This window comes from Amphiprion ocellaris, chromosome 22, assembly GCF_022539595.1.
Source record: "Amphiprion ocellaris isolate individual 3 ecotype Okinawa chromosome 22, ASM2253959v1, whole genome shotgun sequence".
NCBI lineage: Eukaryota > Metazoa > Chordata > Actinopteri > Pomacentridae > Amphiprion > Amphiprion ocellaris.
Window position 1 is genome coordinate 26,811,379 of NC_072787.1, and position 19,264 is coordinate 26,830,642.

Below are 19,264 nucleotides of genomic sequence, written 5' to 3' on the forward strand. Positions count from 1 at the left end.
TGCTCCAATCTGCCTGAAATTTTACATGTATGATCAGACTCCGGCCCTAATCACATCTTTGCACCACTTGGCGGCCATTTTGGATTTCTCGCCATGAAACAGGAAGTGCTGTGTAAGTAGCCTGTACATGCTCCAATCTGCCTGAAACTTTACTCTCTCAGTTGCAGCGCCTCCTGGTGGATATGCGTGGGCCAGTCGGGCCGCTCGGATGCGAGGACCCGTCCAACGCTGCTTGCAGCTTTTATTGGTTTAGTGGTTGGAAGTCAATAAAACATTAGCGTCAGTCAAATTGAATGCGTCAGTGGATGGAAGTGGTGGTTGCCTTGTGCTGCTCTTCACTTCACTGCAGCTCCATGGCTCCATCTGCTGGACGGACAGAAGTGCAGCAGCTGATGGCAGCTTCTTTGACCTCACGCTGCTGTCAGACCCCAGATTAGGGTTTATTTCAGATATATATAATAGAAAATAGTAATTAAAAAATAAGCTGATGTTGTATTTTTGCAGCAGTGAGTTTTACAGGGTTAAAAGCAACCAGTCAAAGGTTATTACTGAGGATTTTAAACAAAAACATTCAGGCAAACAGTTAACATCATAGGGTGCCTGACATGTTTGTTTTTTTTCCGGGTCGATACAGATTTTTTTTGTAATCAAGGAGATCAATAACCAAGATTTGGAATCGCTACACATTTGCAGAAAAAATAAAGTTTTTGAACAGCACATAAAGTTAAGTTAAAATTAAAATAATCACGAGTTGCAGCCTTTGCTTATTTATGTTTTACATGCTGAAGTTGTCCTTCAGTGTTTCACTGATCAGATTGTGCTGTGGGCAGGAACAAGATCAGAGGGAGGCAGCTGCAGCAGACCCAAAGTAGTTTCACATTCATTTATCTGATCAGATTTCAGGGGGCTTTTTTTTTTTTTTTTTTTTTTTAAGAAATGGGACCAATAATTGAAAACATGCTAAATATCAGATGGGATCATTGGTGTCACAGGACATCTGCAGACACAGGTCAAAGATTACAAGGAGTTTATTTAACGAATGAAACTAAAACCAACACAGAAAGGATAACTAAACCAAGGTGAAAACAAAAAGGGGAAATCAGACTAATTGTAGGAGAAAGGTTCTGGTTTCAAAGTCTCTGGTCTGGCAGAGAGCGGAAGAATGAAGAACCGGGCCTTTGTGGATTAAGGTGATTGAGAACAGGTGAATCAACCCCCACACCCGTGAGAGAGATGGATGGATGGATGGATGGATGGATAGATGGATGGATGGATGGATGGATGGATGGATGGATAGATAGGTAGGGAGGTAGATGGACCATAGATAGATGGATGGATAGGTAGATTCTGCAGTGGGGAAATTTTCAGTGTGGCAGTAGCAGATAGGAAAAAAAGTAAAAAGAAAAGCAGCACTCAGTGCACAGATATAAATAGATGCTTTCTCCTTAGAGAAGAAATAGAAATGCTTGTAAAAAAAAAAAAACCTTGTGAAATTGCACATATTGACTTATTTACATTTTATTGCAGTTACTTCATGGGTGATCTGAACTACTGGGAGCAGGCTTGATTGAACACAGTCTGACTGCTGCAGGAAGGAAGGACCTCCTTCAAACATTGTGGGTGAAGCAGTCTGTCCCTGAAGGAGCTGCCGGTGATGGTCCTGTTTCCTGCAGGGGGTGGGAGATGTCCTCCATGATAGACAACAGCTTTGTCATCATCCTCCTGTCTAACACCAGCCCAGGACAGAGCTTGCTTTCTTAACCAGTTTCTTTAGTCTCTTCCTGTCTGCAGCCGTGATGCTGCTGCTCCAGCAGACCACTCCATACAGGATGGCTGATACCACCACACAACCATAAAAGGTCCTCAGAATTGCTCCCTGCACCCCGAAGGACCTCAGTTTCCTGAGCAGGTGAAGTCTGTTCTGACCTTTCTTACACCGTGCGTTGGTGTTCTATCTCTAGACATGTTTGAATGTCTTTATCAATAAATGGTCAAACACATGTTGAGTGTCAGCTCAGCTCTTTGTTCCACACATGTATATGTTCCTATGTGATTGGTGTCTTGCAGTCAGAGTGTAAAGAATTGAAGCTGTCAGAGGCTTTCTGTGGTGAAGAGGCTGCAGGACATCAGCTGCTCCAACAGGTGAAGCCTTTGTTCTTTGGCTCCAACCAGAAGCAGCAATAAATCAGCATGAGCTGCAGCTTATCCACCTCATAGAGTGTATAATAAAGAAACCAAGAGGTTTTAGTTGATAGCTGTCTCTAGTGAATGACCAGCAGTGTCTTGTTCAGGTTGTGAGGAGAAGTAAAAAGCTTACAGCAGCTGGTATTCCCAGGTAGTCTCCCATCCAAATACTAACCAGGCCCAACCCTGCTTAGCTTCGCAGATCAGACGAGATTGGGTGTATTCAGTCTCAGAAACAGACCTACAATGTAAGTTCTGTACCTCACATGATTCAAATCTCCACTCACACCTTTTATTTGTCCTTTGATTGCTCCAGTACTGATTGATGCCATCATTTAAGCCAATTTACAACAACACCTTGTAGGAAATGTGGTGCAGAGCTAAGTTCTGTGCCTCACATGTTAAAGGTCCATGGTTCAAATCCCCACTCACACTTTTTATTTGTCCTTTGGATGCTCCAGTACTAATTGCTAGCATTATTTAAGCAAAGTTAGAGCAATATCTTGTAGGACAGGTGGTGTAGAGGTAAGTTTTTTGCCTGGCATGTTGAAGGTCCCCGGTTGAAATCCACCTTAGTACCTTTATTATCTTCACCTCCTTAATAGTTTTGTGTACCATCATTTACGAAAACTAACAGTTACACCCAGTAGGAAGGATAGTGCAGTGGTAAGTTATCTGCCTCTCATCCAGGAGGTTTTTGGTTTGAATCCAGCCCAGGGCTCTTTTGACATTTTATAAGATAAGATAAAGATAAGATAAAGTTCTTTATTTCTCCCCACTCCAGGGGAAATTTACATTGTTACAGCAGCTTTATTTACAATATATACATACTTTGGCTGTATGACAACCTCTTTCAACCATCATTACAACAAAGTCCACGAGGGACCTTGTGTGAAAGATAGCTCACACATAGGTTGTGTGTCTGTCATGTGGAGGGTCACGGTTCGAATCCCCACTGGGAACCTTGCGGAGGATGATAGCGGAGTGGGAAGGTTGTGGTCTGTGGTGTGGAGTGTCAGTGGATTGGAGTTGAAGGGTGGTTCCTGCAAAACCAGGGATTTGCTGGAAAAGGCAAAGAGCGCAAAGAGCGCAAAGAGCGCAAAGAGCGCAAAGAGCGCAAAGAGCGCAAAGAGCGCAAAGAGCGCAAAGAGCGCAAAGAGCGCAAAGAGCGCAAAGAGCGCAAAGAGCGCAAAGAGCGCAAAGAGCGCAAAGAGCGCAAAGAGCGCAAAGAGCGCAAAGAGCGCAAAGAGCGCAAAGAGCGCAAAGAGCGCAAAGAGCGCAAAGAGCGCAAAGAGCGCAAAGAGCGCAAAGAGCGCAAAGAGCGCAAAGAGCGCAAAGAGCGCAAAGATTTTATTTTATCATAAAGGAGTTTTGTAGAGAAAGACAAGCTGCTTGCAGCTTTAATTTTTAACTTGAGTTTGGACTCGACAGTTTTTGTGAGGAGGTTGGACTTTAGGCTTTGTGCTGGAGGGTTGAACCCTGATTTCCAAGATGTTCTAAGTGTACAGACCTCTTGAGTCCTGAGGAGATGAGCTTTCACACAGTGTGAGGGCTGAAATTTTCGAAGTTTCACAGTAGCTGTCTGTAAACTAGAACCTTGAGATAGTCCAAGGACTCGTGTCTTCTATGTCCATGTGTAGTTGTCTGTTAGTTTGAAATGTCAGATAGTGTGAGGACTGAAATGTGCAAAGTGTCTTAGTACTTCTCTGTTAGTTAGAAATTTCTGTTTAATCGAAGCCTTAAAAGTTGTGAACATGAGTCTTGATTTCACATTTAGAGTATCCATTTGAGTTTTGGTGAGATGTTCACCTGTGTGCTATTTAGAAATGTACCAGAAACTTTGATTGTATTCACTGAAAAGTATAGTTAGTGGTGATCAGAAGGTAACATTAGTTTGATCAATGATTTCAACTATTAGTAGACTTTATGAGGGAAGCAGTTTTGAGAAAAGAGTTATTAGTAAATCAATTCATAGTGCAACCCAGAACATTGAAAGAGGAACTGTTTGAAGAAACAACCAGATGTTTTTGTTTCAGAATAGAAAACGTTTTAAGATATGTAAATTTATTTGTTTTTTTGGATTTTGTTATTGTGTCTTCTGTGTAATTAGATATTTAAAAGTGTCACTGGTGTTTTTCAAATTTTTTGTCTGTATTTAGATTCATCTTAAAAGTGTAGTCTTGGTCTTTTGTCATTCTGTATGATTTTATAATATTAGATTAGATGTCCAAATGTTCTGTCTTTTTAATGTGTAATTGTTGAGTCAAAAGTATTATTGGATGTGATGAGTTAAAATATTATTTTCAATATTAAATGTTTAGATAAACTGTTGTAGTTTGTAATTTTAAGAACTTGTAGTAGATTTTAATGTGTAATTGTATATTTAAAGTTTTCATAGTAAATTGTGTTTAATTCCTAGTAAAAGTGTTATTGTCTTTAAGGTGTTTATTTGTTAAGAAACATTGAACTATTTAAATAAGTGTACTAGTGTCTTTCACTTTTTGTTTGGATAGGCGTAGTGAGAGACAGCCAGACAACGGGGTTAGAAATAAGAGGTAGACCAGCTCATACAGCATGGGGTGTACAAGCGGGAGTCGAACCCGGGCCTCAGCGGCGGGGACCAAGTACATACGTCAGAGGCGTAACCCGTAGAGCTACATGAGCACATATGTTCTCGCCTTGTAAACGTGTATAAATCCAATAGAAAGTCTAGGGATAGAGTTAGGGTTACAGAGCAAGGTCCTTACAGCATTAATGAAAAATAAGGTAAATTTAATATGACACATAAATATTTTTAATATTAATACTAAGCAACAGAATAATCCGAGAAATTAATCCACGGTTTTCCCTTCAGCATTGTGGGTCTAAATATCCTCTATCGGAGACGTGCAACCACAATGCTGAAGGGAAAACCCCAACTTTATTTTATAAATTTTTTGGGTTGAGTGGCTTAATATTAAATTATGAAAAAATTTTAATTTATATATCAATTTTTTATGATACATTACAACTGTCAGGACCTACCTCTCCAACCCTAACCCTTCCCCTGGACTTCTATTGGGTTGGTACACCTTTGCTGACATGCAACATGTGTGATCATACAGCTCTGCGGGTTAAGCCACTGACGCATGTAGTAGGTCCTCAACGCTGAGGCCCTGGTTCGATTCCCGCTCGCAACCCCGTGCTGTATGAATTGTTCTCATTCTTATTTCTACCCCATTGTCTGGCTGTCTCTCACTACGCCTATCCATCAATTAACTGCAAAAGACTACAACACTTTTTTACAAATTTCCTGTTTCTTTATTAAATACAATTCTTTAATTTCTTACATCTTTTTCCCCCCCATACTTTATAAAAGTTTAATTGTCTTAACTTTTTCCCATTTATTTAATTGCTTCTTTTTTATGTATTTTCTTTCTTTAATCTTCTTCTTCTTTCTAGAATTTTACACCAACCTTAAATTTTGGGTCATTTTTTGACATTTTGAAAAGCTATCAACTCAAACAGGGTAACACCGACAGATATGAAATTCAGCCAGGATGTACTCCAGGCATGGGTGATCAAAAGTTATCAAAATGCTCACCTTAAGTCTGAGGGCGTGGCCATGGCGGCCTCGTGAATTCTGATGCTTCGCCATGAAACATCAACTGCTGTGTAACTGCCCTAAACATGCTCCAATCTGCCTCAAACTTTACATGTGTGATCAGAGTCCAGTCCTGATCACATCCATAGGCCGACATGCATTCTCGGTCGCAGCGCCACCTGGTGGACGTGCGCGGATTCGCCGACCAGCAAGGATGCGAGGACCCGTCCAACGCTGCTTGCAGCTTTAATTCACATTAAAGCTAATATTTACTGGATGCTAACTCTCTTCTCTGGTCAACACACACAGAAATAAACTCCACCAACATCTGGAGTGTATGGTACACATTACATCTGACACTAAAGCTGCATATAAAGTGCATTAAAACTGGCACCAATAAGAAAATAAACATTAACTTACTGAACTATCAGAGCCCTTTCAGTGTCTGCTGGTAGAATCAGCAGAAGCGCCACGGTGCCATCACTTGACTTCAGCCGTGCTTGGAGCTGCCGTCAGGCAGGAATCCTGTGATCAGGTACGACTACCCACCTGGACAGAAAGCCCCGCCCAGAGCCATTTGATTGACAGCTCAGTCCACCAAGTGAAAGCAGAGTCTATATTGTCTTTATTTTTACTTGGTGGACTGAGGAGTGCCAAAAGGAAAAGGCAAATGCAAAACGGAAAAGACAATGACAAAATCGAAAAAAAAGAGAAAAGGGAAAAGCAAAGACAAAATTTTCCTTTTTATGTATTTATTTATTTCTCTTTATATTTCCACATTTATTTATTTATTTCTCTTTATGTTTCCACATTTATTTATTTATTTCTCTTTATATTTCCACATTTATTTCCTTATTTATTTATTTTTATATTTCCACATTTATTTATTTATTTCTCTTTATATCTCCACATTTATTTATTTATTTCTCTTTATATTTCCACATTTATTTCCTTATTTATTTATTTATTTTATATTTCAACATTTATTTATTTATTTCTCTTTATATTTCCGGATTTATTTATTTATTTATTTTTCTTTATATTTCCACATTTATTTATTTCTCTTTATATTTCCACATTTATTTATTTATTTCTCTTTATATTTCCACATTTATTTCCACATTTATTTATTTCTCTTTATATTTACACATTTATTTCCACATTTATTTATTTATTTCTCTTTATATTTACACATTTATTTCCACATTTATTTATTTATTTTTATATTTACAGATTTATTTCCTTTTTTATATTTTATTGTGGCACTCCTGTGATTCCATAATTGTGTAGTTATCAGCATCCGTTATTTGGAGATAAATCTGTTTAAAAAGACGTATTTCATTCTGTAAACCGGTACAAAATATTATTTTAAAAATCCCTCTTTGACTAAAGTATCTATTATATTAAATATAGGACAACATATAGAAATTTGTTTGTTTTTTTTAAAGTTAACATGTAAATTAATACTTTTTTTTCTGTGGTTTTACTGTGATCTGATAGCCAATATTAATGATATTTATGGCTGATTTAAATACAGTAAAAAAAATAGAATTTTAGTATCAAATGTTATAAAAACGAACTAATTTTTGTTTATAAAAATTCTTGTTTTTGTTTGTGTTTTTTTTTTTTTTTTTTTACAGTAAATCACTTTTCCGCTGTGGTTTTACTAGTTGTTATCTGCAATAAATGTTTGTCAAATGACAGCCAATATTTGTAAAATGATAACACTTACTGCTGATTTAAATACAGTTTAACCTTCCTGTTGTCTTCATTTACGAGTGCTAAAAAATATTGTTTCCTTGTCTGAAAAAAATCCAAAAATTCTGCAAAAAATTTCCCAAATTTCTGAAAAATTGCAAAACCTTCAGGAAGAAGATTCCAATAATTCCTTAAAAGTTTACCTTTATAGTTTTATTTTGAAAAAAATCCCCAAATTTGGCAAGAAAATTCTCGTAAATATTTTCAAAAAATGAGTTAATATCTTCCAAAAAAATCCTAAAAATATCTAAAGTGACTCCATATATATCAGTAAAACTTCAAATATTTTCTTTAAGAACGTTCACAAAAAAATCAACTAAAATCCAACGAATTTCGCTGGATTTTGGTTGATTTTTTAAAAATATTTACTACAATTTTCTTGCCAAATTTGGGGGATTTTTTTTTTAAAATGAAACTTTTAAAGGAAACTTTGAAGGAATTATTGGAATTTTCTTCCTGAAAGTTTTGCAAATTTTCATGAACTTGGGGAATTTTTTTACAGACTTTTTGGATTTTTTTTTCAGACAAAGAAACAATATTTTTTGGTGCTCGTAAATGAGGACAACAGGAGGGTTAAAGTTTACTATATACTCTACAAATCTTGCTGTACAGTACTATAAAAAAACACTTACAATTTTAAAATCTATAGAACGCTAAATGTATTTACAATTCAATATACAATATTTACACATTTCAAGGCACAGTGATGTTTGAAATAAACGCTTTACTGGTTATTGCAGGTCTTAGTTTCAGGTCGAACCCACTTCGCCGCAACACCAATTAGGCGTCATCTTTTTGCGCATGCGCAGTAGCAATTGTAACGGAAGCGGCGCATCCCGGTCGTCTGAGCCGCTCTGAATGAGAACGCACTGATTTGGACCCGAAAATGTGGAAGTTTCTGCCCAAACTGCTGCTGCTGCTGCTCCTGGCCTTCCCGGCGACTCTGATCGTCAAAGGTGAGCTTGTGAGGAAAAGGGGAGCAGCTGTTTTAGCGCCTCTGGCATGCTAAGTTTTAGCAGCGGAGCTAACTAGCCGCTAAATCTTAGCATGCTAGAGCCGCTAAAGAGGAGGAAGGCCGTCCTCCTGTCGACATGTGCGAGCTCAAAGTAGCCCTCTAGATGAAAACCAGGATTATAAAAGCAGCATAAACTTGAAATGTCTCCTCGGTGCTTTTATTGTCCGCGGTTGTCTGAGTTTAAATGGGATTTAGCGCTAGTTAGCTCAGATAAAAGCAGGTTGTCCGCCTGCTTAGACTGACGTGTCCTTACTGTTAGCTTTAAAGCTAAGTAGCCTTCGTGGACACACAACAAGTTAAGCTCTTATTAATGAGGCCTAAACTGCTCAGTAAATGCTTGTAACACCATCATTAAGCGTTGCGCCTGTATTAAAGCTTCATTAATGTGGGTTTTGTTCGGTTAGCTCACTTAGCTTCATGGCATCAGTGGACGCTGTCATTTTAAACTGCTGCTGTCAACAGTGAAGCATCGTGACTTTTGTTGTTTTAATTGATATTCTCAGTCTGCTGTTTGTGTGGCTGAAAGGAAGCAGATTTTGTGAACTGACTGAATCCTGTTTGCTGTGATTTGAACCTCTGTCTGCGGCTCTTCTTGGGCTTTTATATGAAAAACTCCTCCAGCTTCTTGATACTTTGGAAATCAGAATGAGTTTTAACTCTCGTGTCGTCCTGTTGGTCAAAATTGACCCGTTTTAAAATTTGAAAATGTGGGAAAAATATATGTATATTTTCACAGTGAAACTTCTGATGTCCACATTTTCAACATTTTTGGGAAATCTTTGAACATTTTTGGCAACTTAAATACTCCCATAAAGCTGATCTTTCTGTTTGCAACCAAATTTTTCTCTTCCCGTGTTTTTGTCAACATGTGGAGCCTACATGTCACCAAGCTCTGTTTAAATAAAGTTTGGCATCGTTTTAGATATCCGACAGCCTCGTCTTGTGTATTAGTTGTGGAAAATGAGAACCTTGTGAGTTTTATTCAGTCTAAAAGAAAAAAAAAAGTAGCATGACGCATTTGAGTTACTGTGAAGCCGGATGGATTTTCCTTTTAACATTGCAGTAAGTGCAGAAAATAACATCTGTCTAGTTTTTTTTTTTTTTTTTTAAATAACTGTTTATCGCTTGTTCTATGACATTTTTGGGTTTTGTGTTGCTGTATTGATTAATTTTTTAAAAAAGAAGTCATGATTAACTTTTTGTCCTTTCTGTAAGGCTCTTTGTAAACAGTTTTTCAATGATGCTACATTAAAAAAAATATTATTCTTAGACATTTGTAGCTGCTGGAGGCATTTGATTGGCCAAAAAGAACACGAAACTCTCTAAAAAGACAGATTTTAATGAGTCTTTGCTTACAGTGCATTAAATGAAATGAAAACTAATCTTCTAACCTCCTCCAGGGCCGATGGTGAGCGCCCAGGATCTGACTGAGGATGAGGAGGCTGAGGCTGTGGATGAAGATGTCGTGGACGATGTGACGGCTGAGGATGAGGATGACGAGGCTGAAGTGGAAGACGACGACAATGCAGAACTGGTGAGTGACTGTCGGTCGACACCAGCGTTAAAAACACAAGATAATCAATATGGTTGAATATTATGGTTTGATGTGGTCGTTTTTAGTCTCGTTACGTTTATCCACTGTTCAGAAGGTAAAAATTCAGCTGTTATGAGACACTTATTCTTCTGTCTTGTCTATAAGATTTAATTTAATGTTGAAATCATTTGTTAATATCTCATTCCAGCTTGTCTAATGTGGCAGACTTCTTTTTTGGCTCATTTGTTGTAATTTTCAACTTCTTTTTGTTGTTTTTTTTTTGGTAATTTTATGTCATTTTCAATCTTTTTGTTTTTTTTGTCAATTTTTTGTCACTTTTAATCTGTTTTTGTTGGGTTTTTTGGCATATTTTTTTGTTTTTTTCAATCTTTTTTGTTGTGTTTTTTCTGTAATTTTTGTCATTTTCAATCTCTGCTTGTTGTGCCTTTTTGTCATTTTTAATCTCTTTTTGTCAATTTTTTTTGTTTAGCTGATAGCAATAAATTATTGCTGCACATATAGCAAGTTTCAGGTATTTCTGCAGCAGAACTGAAGAAGCTCAAAGGTTAAAAAATGGTGTCTCTGGTGTCTGAGTTTGTATTTGTGACCTGGAGTTGGTTTCAGCTGGATAGATCTGGTTGAACCGATCTTAACCTGTGTGTGTTTGTGTAGACGGAAGATAAAGATGAAGAAGAGGAGGAAGCATCGGTTGGAGAGGTGAAGGCTTCCCCCAACGCCGACACCACCATCCTGTTCGTCAAAGGAGAAGGTGAAAGCTCAGTTTTTTGATGCAGCGACCTCAGAGCTGCAGTAAAAACCCCGTTTAACCCGCCTCGTTGTTTCTCTTCAGACTTCCCAGCCAACAACATCGTCAAGTTCCTGCTCGGTTTCACCAACAAGGGATCGGAGAACTTCATCGTGGAGTCTCTGGATGCTTCTTTCCGTTACCCACAGGTACAAAATAAATAAAAACAAAAGCTTAGACATTTATAGCTCCTTTCCTGCTCAGCGCTGACTTGGTCTTGTTCCCGTCGGTCAGGATTACCAGTTCTACATCCAGAACTTCACCGCTCTGCAGCTCGGCATCGTGGTTCCTGCCAGCAGACAGGCTACCTTCGAGTATTCCTTCATCCCCGCCGAGCCGATGGGAGGGCGGCCGTTTGGACTCGTCATCAACCTTAACTACAAAGACAGCAACGTAAGGAGGACCACATTTAGGAACACTTTCCCCCAATGTTGAATACATAAAGCCGGTGATGATAGTGCTTGCTTCTGTTTTTGTCTCACTTCCTGTCCCTCTCTTCAATCTTTCCACCTGCAGGGAAACGTATTCCAGGATGCCGTGTTCAACCAGACCGTCACCATTACTGAGAAAGAGGACGGACTTGATGGAGAGACGTAAGCATTTGTTTTAGTTTCAGCTTTTAAAGCTTCAATTTTTAGTGTGTTTGGGCCTTTAACACATTAATTTAGATTAATTAATTGCAGAGAAAATACGCATTTCATCGCACCTTTCTCAGTTCCCTATTTTATAGCACACCAGTAATGCTGATGAACACTCTAGTCCAGTAGGTGGTGGTAAAGAACCTAAAGTCTGCACAAGAAAGTTTGGTGAACAGTGAAAGAAGACGAGATCATATTGAGCTTCTTGGGCAGACATCCTCTTTTAGGCTAAGTAGTGTCCAACATTCGCCTAGTTAGGCAAAAATAACAGGTAACTGTATTTTCTTTAGGCTAAAGTAGTAAATGACATTGTAATTGCTGGTTAAAGTAGTGGCGAACATTCTTTATTAGGCTCAGTAGTGGCTAACCTTGTCCTGGTTAGCCTGAAGTGATGGCTAAAGTTGTCTTTTTTAGGCTAAATTAGCAGCTAACATTGTAATAGGTTAAAGTAGTAGGAAATGTTCTTTTTAGGCTAAGTAGTGGCTAACATTGTCCTAAGTAGCCTAATTTAATGGCTGAAGTCTTTTTTAGGCTAAAGTAGCAGCTAAATTGTAATAGTTAGGTTAAAGTAGTGGCGAACATTCTTTTTTAGGCTAAGTAGTGACTAACCTAGTCCTAATTCGGCTAAAGTTGCAGCTAACGTTATCTTATTTCGGCTAAAGTAGCAGCCTTGCTAGTAAAAAGTGAACTTATTGTTCAAGAAAGTTAAACTGTTGAATATAATTGCTATTGTTGCACTTTGAGTTGGCAGTAATCTGTGAATGTAGTAGACAGATGAAAAATGCAGATAAATATAAATGAAACAAACATTTCTGTTTTTTAAGTTCATGTATACATCTATTCATCCATTCACTCATCAACCACTATTTATTTGAATTGAAATACTTTACTTACTGTATCAAATATTGCTGTTTGACAGAAAATGCCATTAGCATCTAATTAAAGGTATAAATTAAAACCCCTCCTCCAGGCTTGTTTATTTAAAACCACTGCACACATTATAGGATCTTTAATCTTCATCCCTTTCCTTTGTTTCTTGCTGCTCTTGTTCCCGTCTTTCCGTCTCATTCCGGCCTCCCTCTGGTCTTCAGGATCTTCATGTACGTCTTCCTGTCAGGCCTCGGGCTGCTCGTCGTCGTCGGTCTGCACCAGCTGCTGGAGTCCAGAAAGGTAAAGATGCTGATAGAAAATCACAAAGATTTGAAGAGGCAGGCTGGAATCCAGTGGTGTGCTGATGCTGTTCAGTTTCATTTGTCAAGAGAACATTCGGTGGCTCCAAATCTGCAGGTTTTCAAACTGAACACTTCTTTGAGGATGCGGAAAATAATCTTCTATGCCGGAAAAAGTAGTCTTTGAGGAGGAAATTCAGTCATGTTTCTCTACTACACAAAAACAGCCCGTTACTGACGCTGCGTGTGCATCTACCAGTGAGTTCCCTCCACAGACCTCTAACTGTCGTGTTTGCAGAGGAGGCGTCCGGCTCCGAAGGTGGAAATGGGAACTTCCAGCCACAACGACGTGGACCTGAGCTGGATCCCTCAGGAGACGCTCAACCAGATCAGTACGTAATCGTCACGCATTTCTACACTCAGCCTGTGATTTCTTCAGCCAGAGTCGATGCTTCAGTCCAGTCAAGCCTCACGGATCTGATTGTTAGCATGTCTGAGTCTGAGCAGTTCCCCACTGGGGTTGGGTAACGTTTAGATCTTCCTGGTTCTGCTTATCGATCCCAGTTCTTAAGAGCAGTTAGCTTGATAGTAGCAGTGATGTGTGTCTAACATTAGCTTTGATGGTGATACTGATAGTTTTGGTAGTAGATGAAGGAGTAGCCGCAGCAGTAATGTGGCTAACATTAGCTGTAATGGTATCAGTAGTAGCAGTAGCAGCAGTTGTGGATAACATTAACTGCTAACATTGTAATAGTTATGTTAAACTAGTGGCAAACGTTCTTTTTTAGGCTAAGTAGCAGCTAACATTGTCCTAGTTAGCCTGAAATAATGGCTAACGTTGTCTTTGCCTCTTAAATCAAAGTTTCTTTACAGTTCAGTCCAACCCTTTTCCTCACAGTGGTTTTGCATGTTACACTAAACAAGGAACTGGCATGAACTGGCTTTTTGGTTTAGACTGAGGACCAAAGCACAAAAAGATTTAAATGAAGAGTCAGACCTGGAGCTTCCTCTGTCGATGTGTATGTGCAGGTGTCTCTGGTCTCTTCCTGCCTCGCCTATTTCAGAATGACCTTTTTAACCTTCACTGTGCATGAGGATCACTCACCCTGTCCTTTCTTTTTCTCTCTCTTTGCCTTCCTCGCTGTCATGCTTTCCTGCATCTTCAGTGCAGAGTCGCAGAGGTGAGGTCTGCTTTGTGTCGTGTGGATGTTTGTGACTCTTCTTAATAAATGTGATGATTTGCTGGAGCTGCATTCAAACACTGAAAATGTTTGTTGACTGAAATCTCACCGACTCTGACTAGTCGATTGGTAGCGGCAAAACAAATCTGCAGGTCGTCTGGAGAATGTTCCACAGTCTGCTCCTGCAGCCTTATTAACCAAAATACATCCTAAATGACACAAAATCTAATATTTACAACATGTATTGTACACATATAGTAGTACATAAATAGTATAGTACAGGGGTACATACATACATACATATAGATAGATATGCATATATACATGTATGTGTGTGTGTGTGTGTGTGTGTGTGTGTGTGTGTGTGTGTGTGTATATATATATATATATATATAGTACAGTGCAGCAGTGCAGGGGTATTGTACATATATAGCATTGTACATATATAGAATAGATCAGGGGTATTCCACTAAAACTCATTGTACCATATTGGTTCAATCCCTAATAAAGGCATTAATAATAATAATCGTATTTAAAGCTGTGTGTTTATGGTGGCTGAATAAAGAAAACCTTCTGACCGATTATCACAAAATAAGTTTCCTGTCCTGCTTTGACTCTGATGCAGCAGCTCTCTCTCTACACTCAGTATGTGGTCTATGTAAGGCCCCGCCCACAGCTCTGTCTGATTGGCTGTTACATATCAGGAGTAACAGCCAATCACTGACAGCCATTGTTTACACAGAGAGACAGATGAGCACATTTATGTAACGGGATAACTTTTGTGAATTAGTGGAGCTTTTTGAAGGTTTAATAAACGCTGCAGAACCCAGTGATTCAGTTGTAGGTGTTAACAGGTGGTGCAGCTGGAACTTTTTCTGCTGCTGGTGCTGTATTCAATCTAAATATCAGCTGTCCTTGACTACCAGTAATCAGTAGGAGTCTTGACCCTGGAAACCCTGCATTGGTCGATCCCTAACCAGAATAATAATCTGATTTAAAGCTGTGTGTTGGTGGATTTTTGTCTGTTAAAACCACTTCTTCACCTCTTTACTGTGTCTCTTCTTCTGCAGACAAAGCATCCCCGAGAAGATCTCCTCGCAAAAGGAGCCAGAAACGCTCGGCCGGCTCAGACGAGTGACGGCCGTCCGACACCTCGGCCACAAAACTTCACCCATCCGTCGGCGCCGGAGGAGGAGGAGGATGATTCGGGCTGCCAGCTCCACCCCGAGGCCCTCTCTGCTGAGAAACTTTAACCAGTGCCAAGCACAGCGACGGCCAGATCTCTACTTTCAAAACTGTTGACTGCACTCACAACCCACAGCCCCTTTTGTTTATTGATTTACCGTCACGACAGAGATCAGCGGGAAGGATCGTCCTTTGACAGCTGAGTTTAGAAGGACACTTTTCCTCTGCAGGTTGTTGGTTTTCTCTAGAGATTCTATTTGTTTTCAAAGCCTTAGTGAGATAACTGCTGATGTCATCATTGTGAGACAGTATTGATTGTCTTTGTGTTTATTACCTCCCACTCTTGTGTCGGGCATAAACGGTGATCGACCCACAAAGCGTTTTTTATCATCCATTAACTCTCATTTTTACAAATAATCCACTCATCTTGGGCCTTTTTGACGTTATTTTCTCATTTTTAGGGGCAGTTTTTTGCTCTGGTGCATAACGGAGCTACGAGAACAGTAACAAATGCAGTTTTTGAAGATTTTTTTGATGTTTTTCAGTGTAGTTTTTGCATTTGTAGATCCTGCCTGCATATTTCTGAGTTTTGTTGGGGTTTCGTAGATCGTGTCCGCTCCCTCCCAGCTGCCACGACCGTCGCTCGTTTCCCTCCGCAGATCTGGAGGCAGTTTTTTTTTTAGTTTTAACAGATTCGCTAAGAAGAAGAAAAAAAAAACAATCCTCGAGAGCTCAGTGCCGTCCTTCTGTTAGACTGTAGTCTGCATGACTGAGTTGATATTGAATTTGGGGGAATTTAGTTTTAAATCCAGCGTAAAAAAAGTCCAATCGATATTCTGCAGGTAGTTTTGGAAAAGCTTTTGTTTCTATGTAGAAACTTCAAATGTGTGCCTGAGTTTTCTAATCCAATGCTGCTCTCAAACGCAGGAATTTGTAGCATTTGAGTGTAAAAAATCACCTGACAAAAATCGACATAGCCCTGTTTTTTGATTTTTCTGGAAGTGATTTGACTTTTATGTTCAAACGTCAAATTTAGGAAAAAGAAAATTCACCAGAAAAATAATTCTTCCAAAAGAATTCACTGTTTTGGACAAATGTGTTAAGTTTTAGAATGTTTTTTTGGATGCAGATTAATCTGCTAAACAAGTTTTCTCAATCAGTTAAATAATCTTTGGAGCTTTAGGGAGAAACAGGCAACAAACTACTGATTTCTCTCCTTTAAATTGGCGCCGATTCGCTCTTTGCAGCCTGATGTTCTGTTGACTCGTCCTGTGAGCTCAGACTTCTGCATTCTTCAGCCTCCAGATGTGCGGATGTGAAAGTGTTTGGGTCGACAGACATCTAAACCCTCGACACGTGCCTGTTTTCTATCTTTTTAAAATCGTTTGGCTTCTCTCGGCTCGTTCAGAATCAAGAAAAACTAATCTATGGAATCTGCGTCTTCTCTTTTTGTTGTTGTTGTTGTTGTTGATGAACTGGCTGAAGCACTGGTGTAAATACTGGCCGAGAGCAAAACCTAGCGAGCTAATTTATTCAAGGGACGCGTTGGGCTTGAATGGGGAGGGTTTTGTATACTGTACTTCTTTTCTTTTACCACTAGGGGGCGTCGCTGTCCAGCAAAGTGGACCACTGAGTCGATTCAACGTCCACAGAGAACGGAGTTTGTTCCTTTCTATTCTGTGCTTTCCTTCATTCATTCAGGCTTCTACTTTCATTTGCTTTTTAAATGTGCAGGAAAATAAACTTTGATGATTTGCTGTAGCTCTGCTGCTTCCTGGTGTCTTTGTTCTTGTCAAAGGTGGAATATTTAGAATAATCTGTTTAATCTGCAAATGTTTTCATAACTGAAGAATCCTGAGTCTTTTGAGTTTGAAAGCATCAAAACATTTGACAGAGTGACGAATTTTGACTTACAGTGAATATTAATCTGAGCAGGAGGCTGGAGATGACAAACAGGTGACAAAAGACGGTTAGAAGTGTAAATAAAATAATGTTTAATTGAAGCCACAGTGGGAAAATGTAGGTCAAAGATTTTATTGTCATTTTCATACACGAGAACAAAATTTCGTTTCTCGATCAGTGACTGCAGTGCAATAGAAACATGAATAAAACTACATCATATTAAAATTTAAACATCTTAATGAACTAATAAACAGCAAAAAAATCTGATAAAAAACAATCCAGTCTCTCAAAGTGCATAAAATCTCTTAACAGGTGGGTGTATGTGGGGATGGAGACAGTCCATTAATAAAGACATGCAGAGAACATCAGCAAAAATAAATACAGTTGAGTCAATATTTCACTGTTAACGACTTAAAAAAATACCCATTTCTGCTTTCTTAGTTAAAAATTGGATGTACAAAATGAAGTTAATATTACTTCAGCATTTCAAAAACATCTCTTCTTCTTTTAGTTTCCAACTCACACAGTACCATTCAAAACGTTTTTCCAGAACCTGGTGCTCAACATGTGGAGCTTTTACCAGGTGAATTAGTTTCTTAATCTTACTTTTTGTTTTTTCATTTTTGATGAATTGAACTGTTGACTGTGTGTTGAGTGTACGGACCGAATGCTCCATAATTAATGAGTTTCATTTTAATTGTATGATTGGAGAAATTCTATTGCTTTGATTATTTTGTTTATTGGTTGATTGTTGTTTCTGTTTGTTTTGTTTGGAGCATTTAGTGTTTTGCATGATTTACATAGTTTAATCTGAAACCGCACCTTTTGATATATTTTGTTTTGGTAGTATGTTCTGTTGTATTAATTGTTTGTGTTCTCCAAATAACATGCTTCTTTTCCTTTTCAGCTGCTGGTGTCCTCCTCCTTGTTGTCTGCTGTGTTCCCTGAGGAGTTGGTTCATGTTATCATGAGTGTGTGTCACGTCTGGGTGTTTTTGCATTATTTTGGGGGATTCTTCTCCCCTTCGCTACCTCCATCCACCTGGTAAGCTCAGCAACTCATTACATTTCTTTTCTTTTGTTTGCCCCTAGTGTGAATGGTGTCTGGTTTTTAAAAGAGTACATTTTTAGAAAATTGTAATTGAATATAGTATTTTATTTTGGGGATTCACTTCTCATGTCTCATGAGTAAAACGAACCTGTGTGCCTCCAGTGTTAAAGAAAGAGATTTCTGAGTGGTGTTGTCCAGCCCCTGATATTTTGAGATCATCCAGTGTGTATTATGCTCCTTTAGTCGCACAACAGTTTCACTGGGCTAAACAGTTAGCAATGCTAACAGCTGCACATCCTCAGTTAGTCTGGACTAGTGGGGGGGCAGGACTGGGAAGTGGTTGTACTTCAATCAGATCATGTGTTTGTGCTCATCCGGTGTGGTCAGAGTCCATTCAGCTAGTGGATGTTACACTCAGAAAGAGGAATAGAGTGTTCCGATAAGAACTACTAACAGAGAGAGTACCTGGTGAAAGCAGAGCCTCTAAGAGAGGAAGTGTGTGCACTGCAGTTTAGTTTCTGGTCAGACACAAGTCAGTTTATCTGCCGAACTGGACAGACAGAGGTACCATTTAGAAACATTTTTGCTCAACCTTTTCTGATTTCAAATTTAACAACTCAACACTTCAACACATCCTCTATCCATTTCACATTGATGTCATATTCACTTCCTTCAGTCAAACCTCAGAGGTCCAGGGTGTCCTGACTGGACTGAAGTTTATCTGACAGAGTCAAAGAACTGTTGTTTAAGTTTTCAAGACTTCCTGGATCTTTATCTTCACTTTTAATGCACCTGTAAATAAAAAGAAATCAAAACATGTAGAGATAAAATCCAGTTCCTTAATTGTTCTTTGAAAATTAACTTCATGTCAACAGTTTCCTCCTTTGACATGTTCCCTCACATATTTAGTTTTATTTTTCTTTTTAACCTTCATTTAACCAGATAAAAGACTCATTGTACTTCATACAAAGAAACAGAGATGTTTAATAGAAAAGGTCTACTTACATGATTTCATTACTGTTTAATCTTCTTGTGCTGTTTCCTTGTTGACCTGAGAAATGTTCAGAGTCCAGAAGACATCATCAGTACATAAAACATACAAGAAATGGATTCCAAAGTGAAGGAAGAACATCTTCTTACCTTTTTTCTTTTTACAGAACAGAAACAGACCAACTGCTGCTGCAACCAAAACAGCTGCAATCACTGCGACTATGATTCCTCCGACATTGACTGAACTCCCTGAAATATAAAAACATTCAG

The 19,264-nt window shown here is 38.8% G+C and overlaps 1 protein-coding gene and 1 long non-coding RNA gene across 2 annotated transcripts; one reads left to right on the top strand and one right to left on the bottom strand.

The window, feature by feature from the left end:
* Positions 1–8,320: 8,320 nt before the first annotated feature.
* ssr1 (signal sequence receptor, alpha) lies at positions 8,321–16,813 on the top strand. Its single transcript, XM_023296604.3, has 9 exons — positions 8,321–8,481; positions 9,941–10,074; positions 10,747–10,843; positions 10,925–11,028; positions 11,114–11,272; positions 11,396–11,472; positions 12,609–12,687; positions 12,985–13,078; positions 14,938–16,813. The coding sequence occupies exons 1-9, from the start codon at positions 8,412–8,414 to the stop codon at positions 15,003–15,005; spliced, it is 882 nt and encodes a 293-aa protein (XP_023152372.1). The 5' UTR covers positions 8,321–8,411; the 3' UTR covers positions 15,006–16,813.
* Positions 16,814–17,070: 257 nt separating this feature from the next.
* Positions 17,071–19,047, bottom strand: LOC129347995 (uncharacterized). Its single transcript, XR_008600382.1, has 2 exons — positions 19,010–19,047; positions 17,071–18,796 (listed from the first exon to the last, which is right to left on the bottom strand). It is a non-coding gene; the product is annotated as an uncharacterized LOC129347995 (long non-coding RNA).
* Between the last annotated feature and the right edge of the window lie 217 nt (positions 19,048–19,264).

Bases quoted from the DNA above. Each gene is read 5' to 3' on its own strand.
- ssr1 (XM_023296604.3), top strand. From the start codon at position 8,412: ATGTGGAAGTTTCTGCCCAAACTGCTGCTGCTGCTGCTCCTGGCCTTC. The intron at 11,029-11,113 runs GTACAAAATAAA...CCCGTCGGTCAG, and splicing joins CTTCTTTCCGTTACCCACAG to GATTACCAGTTCTACATCCA. The intron at 13,079-14,937 runs GTACGTAATCGT...CTTCTTCTGCAG, and splicing joins GGAGACGCTCAACCAGATCA to ACAAAGCATCCCCGAGAAGA.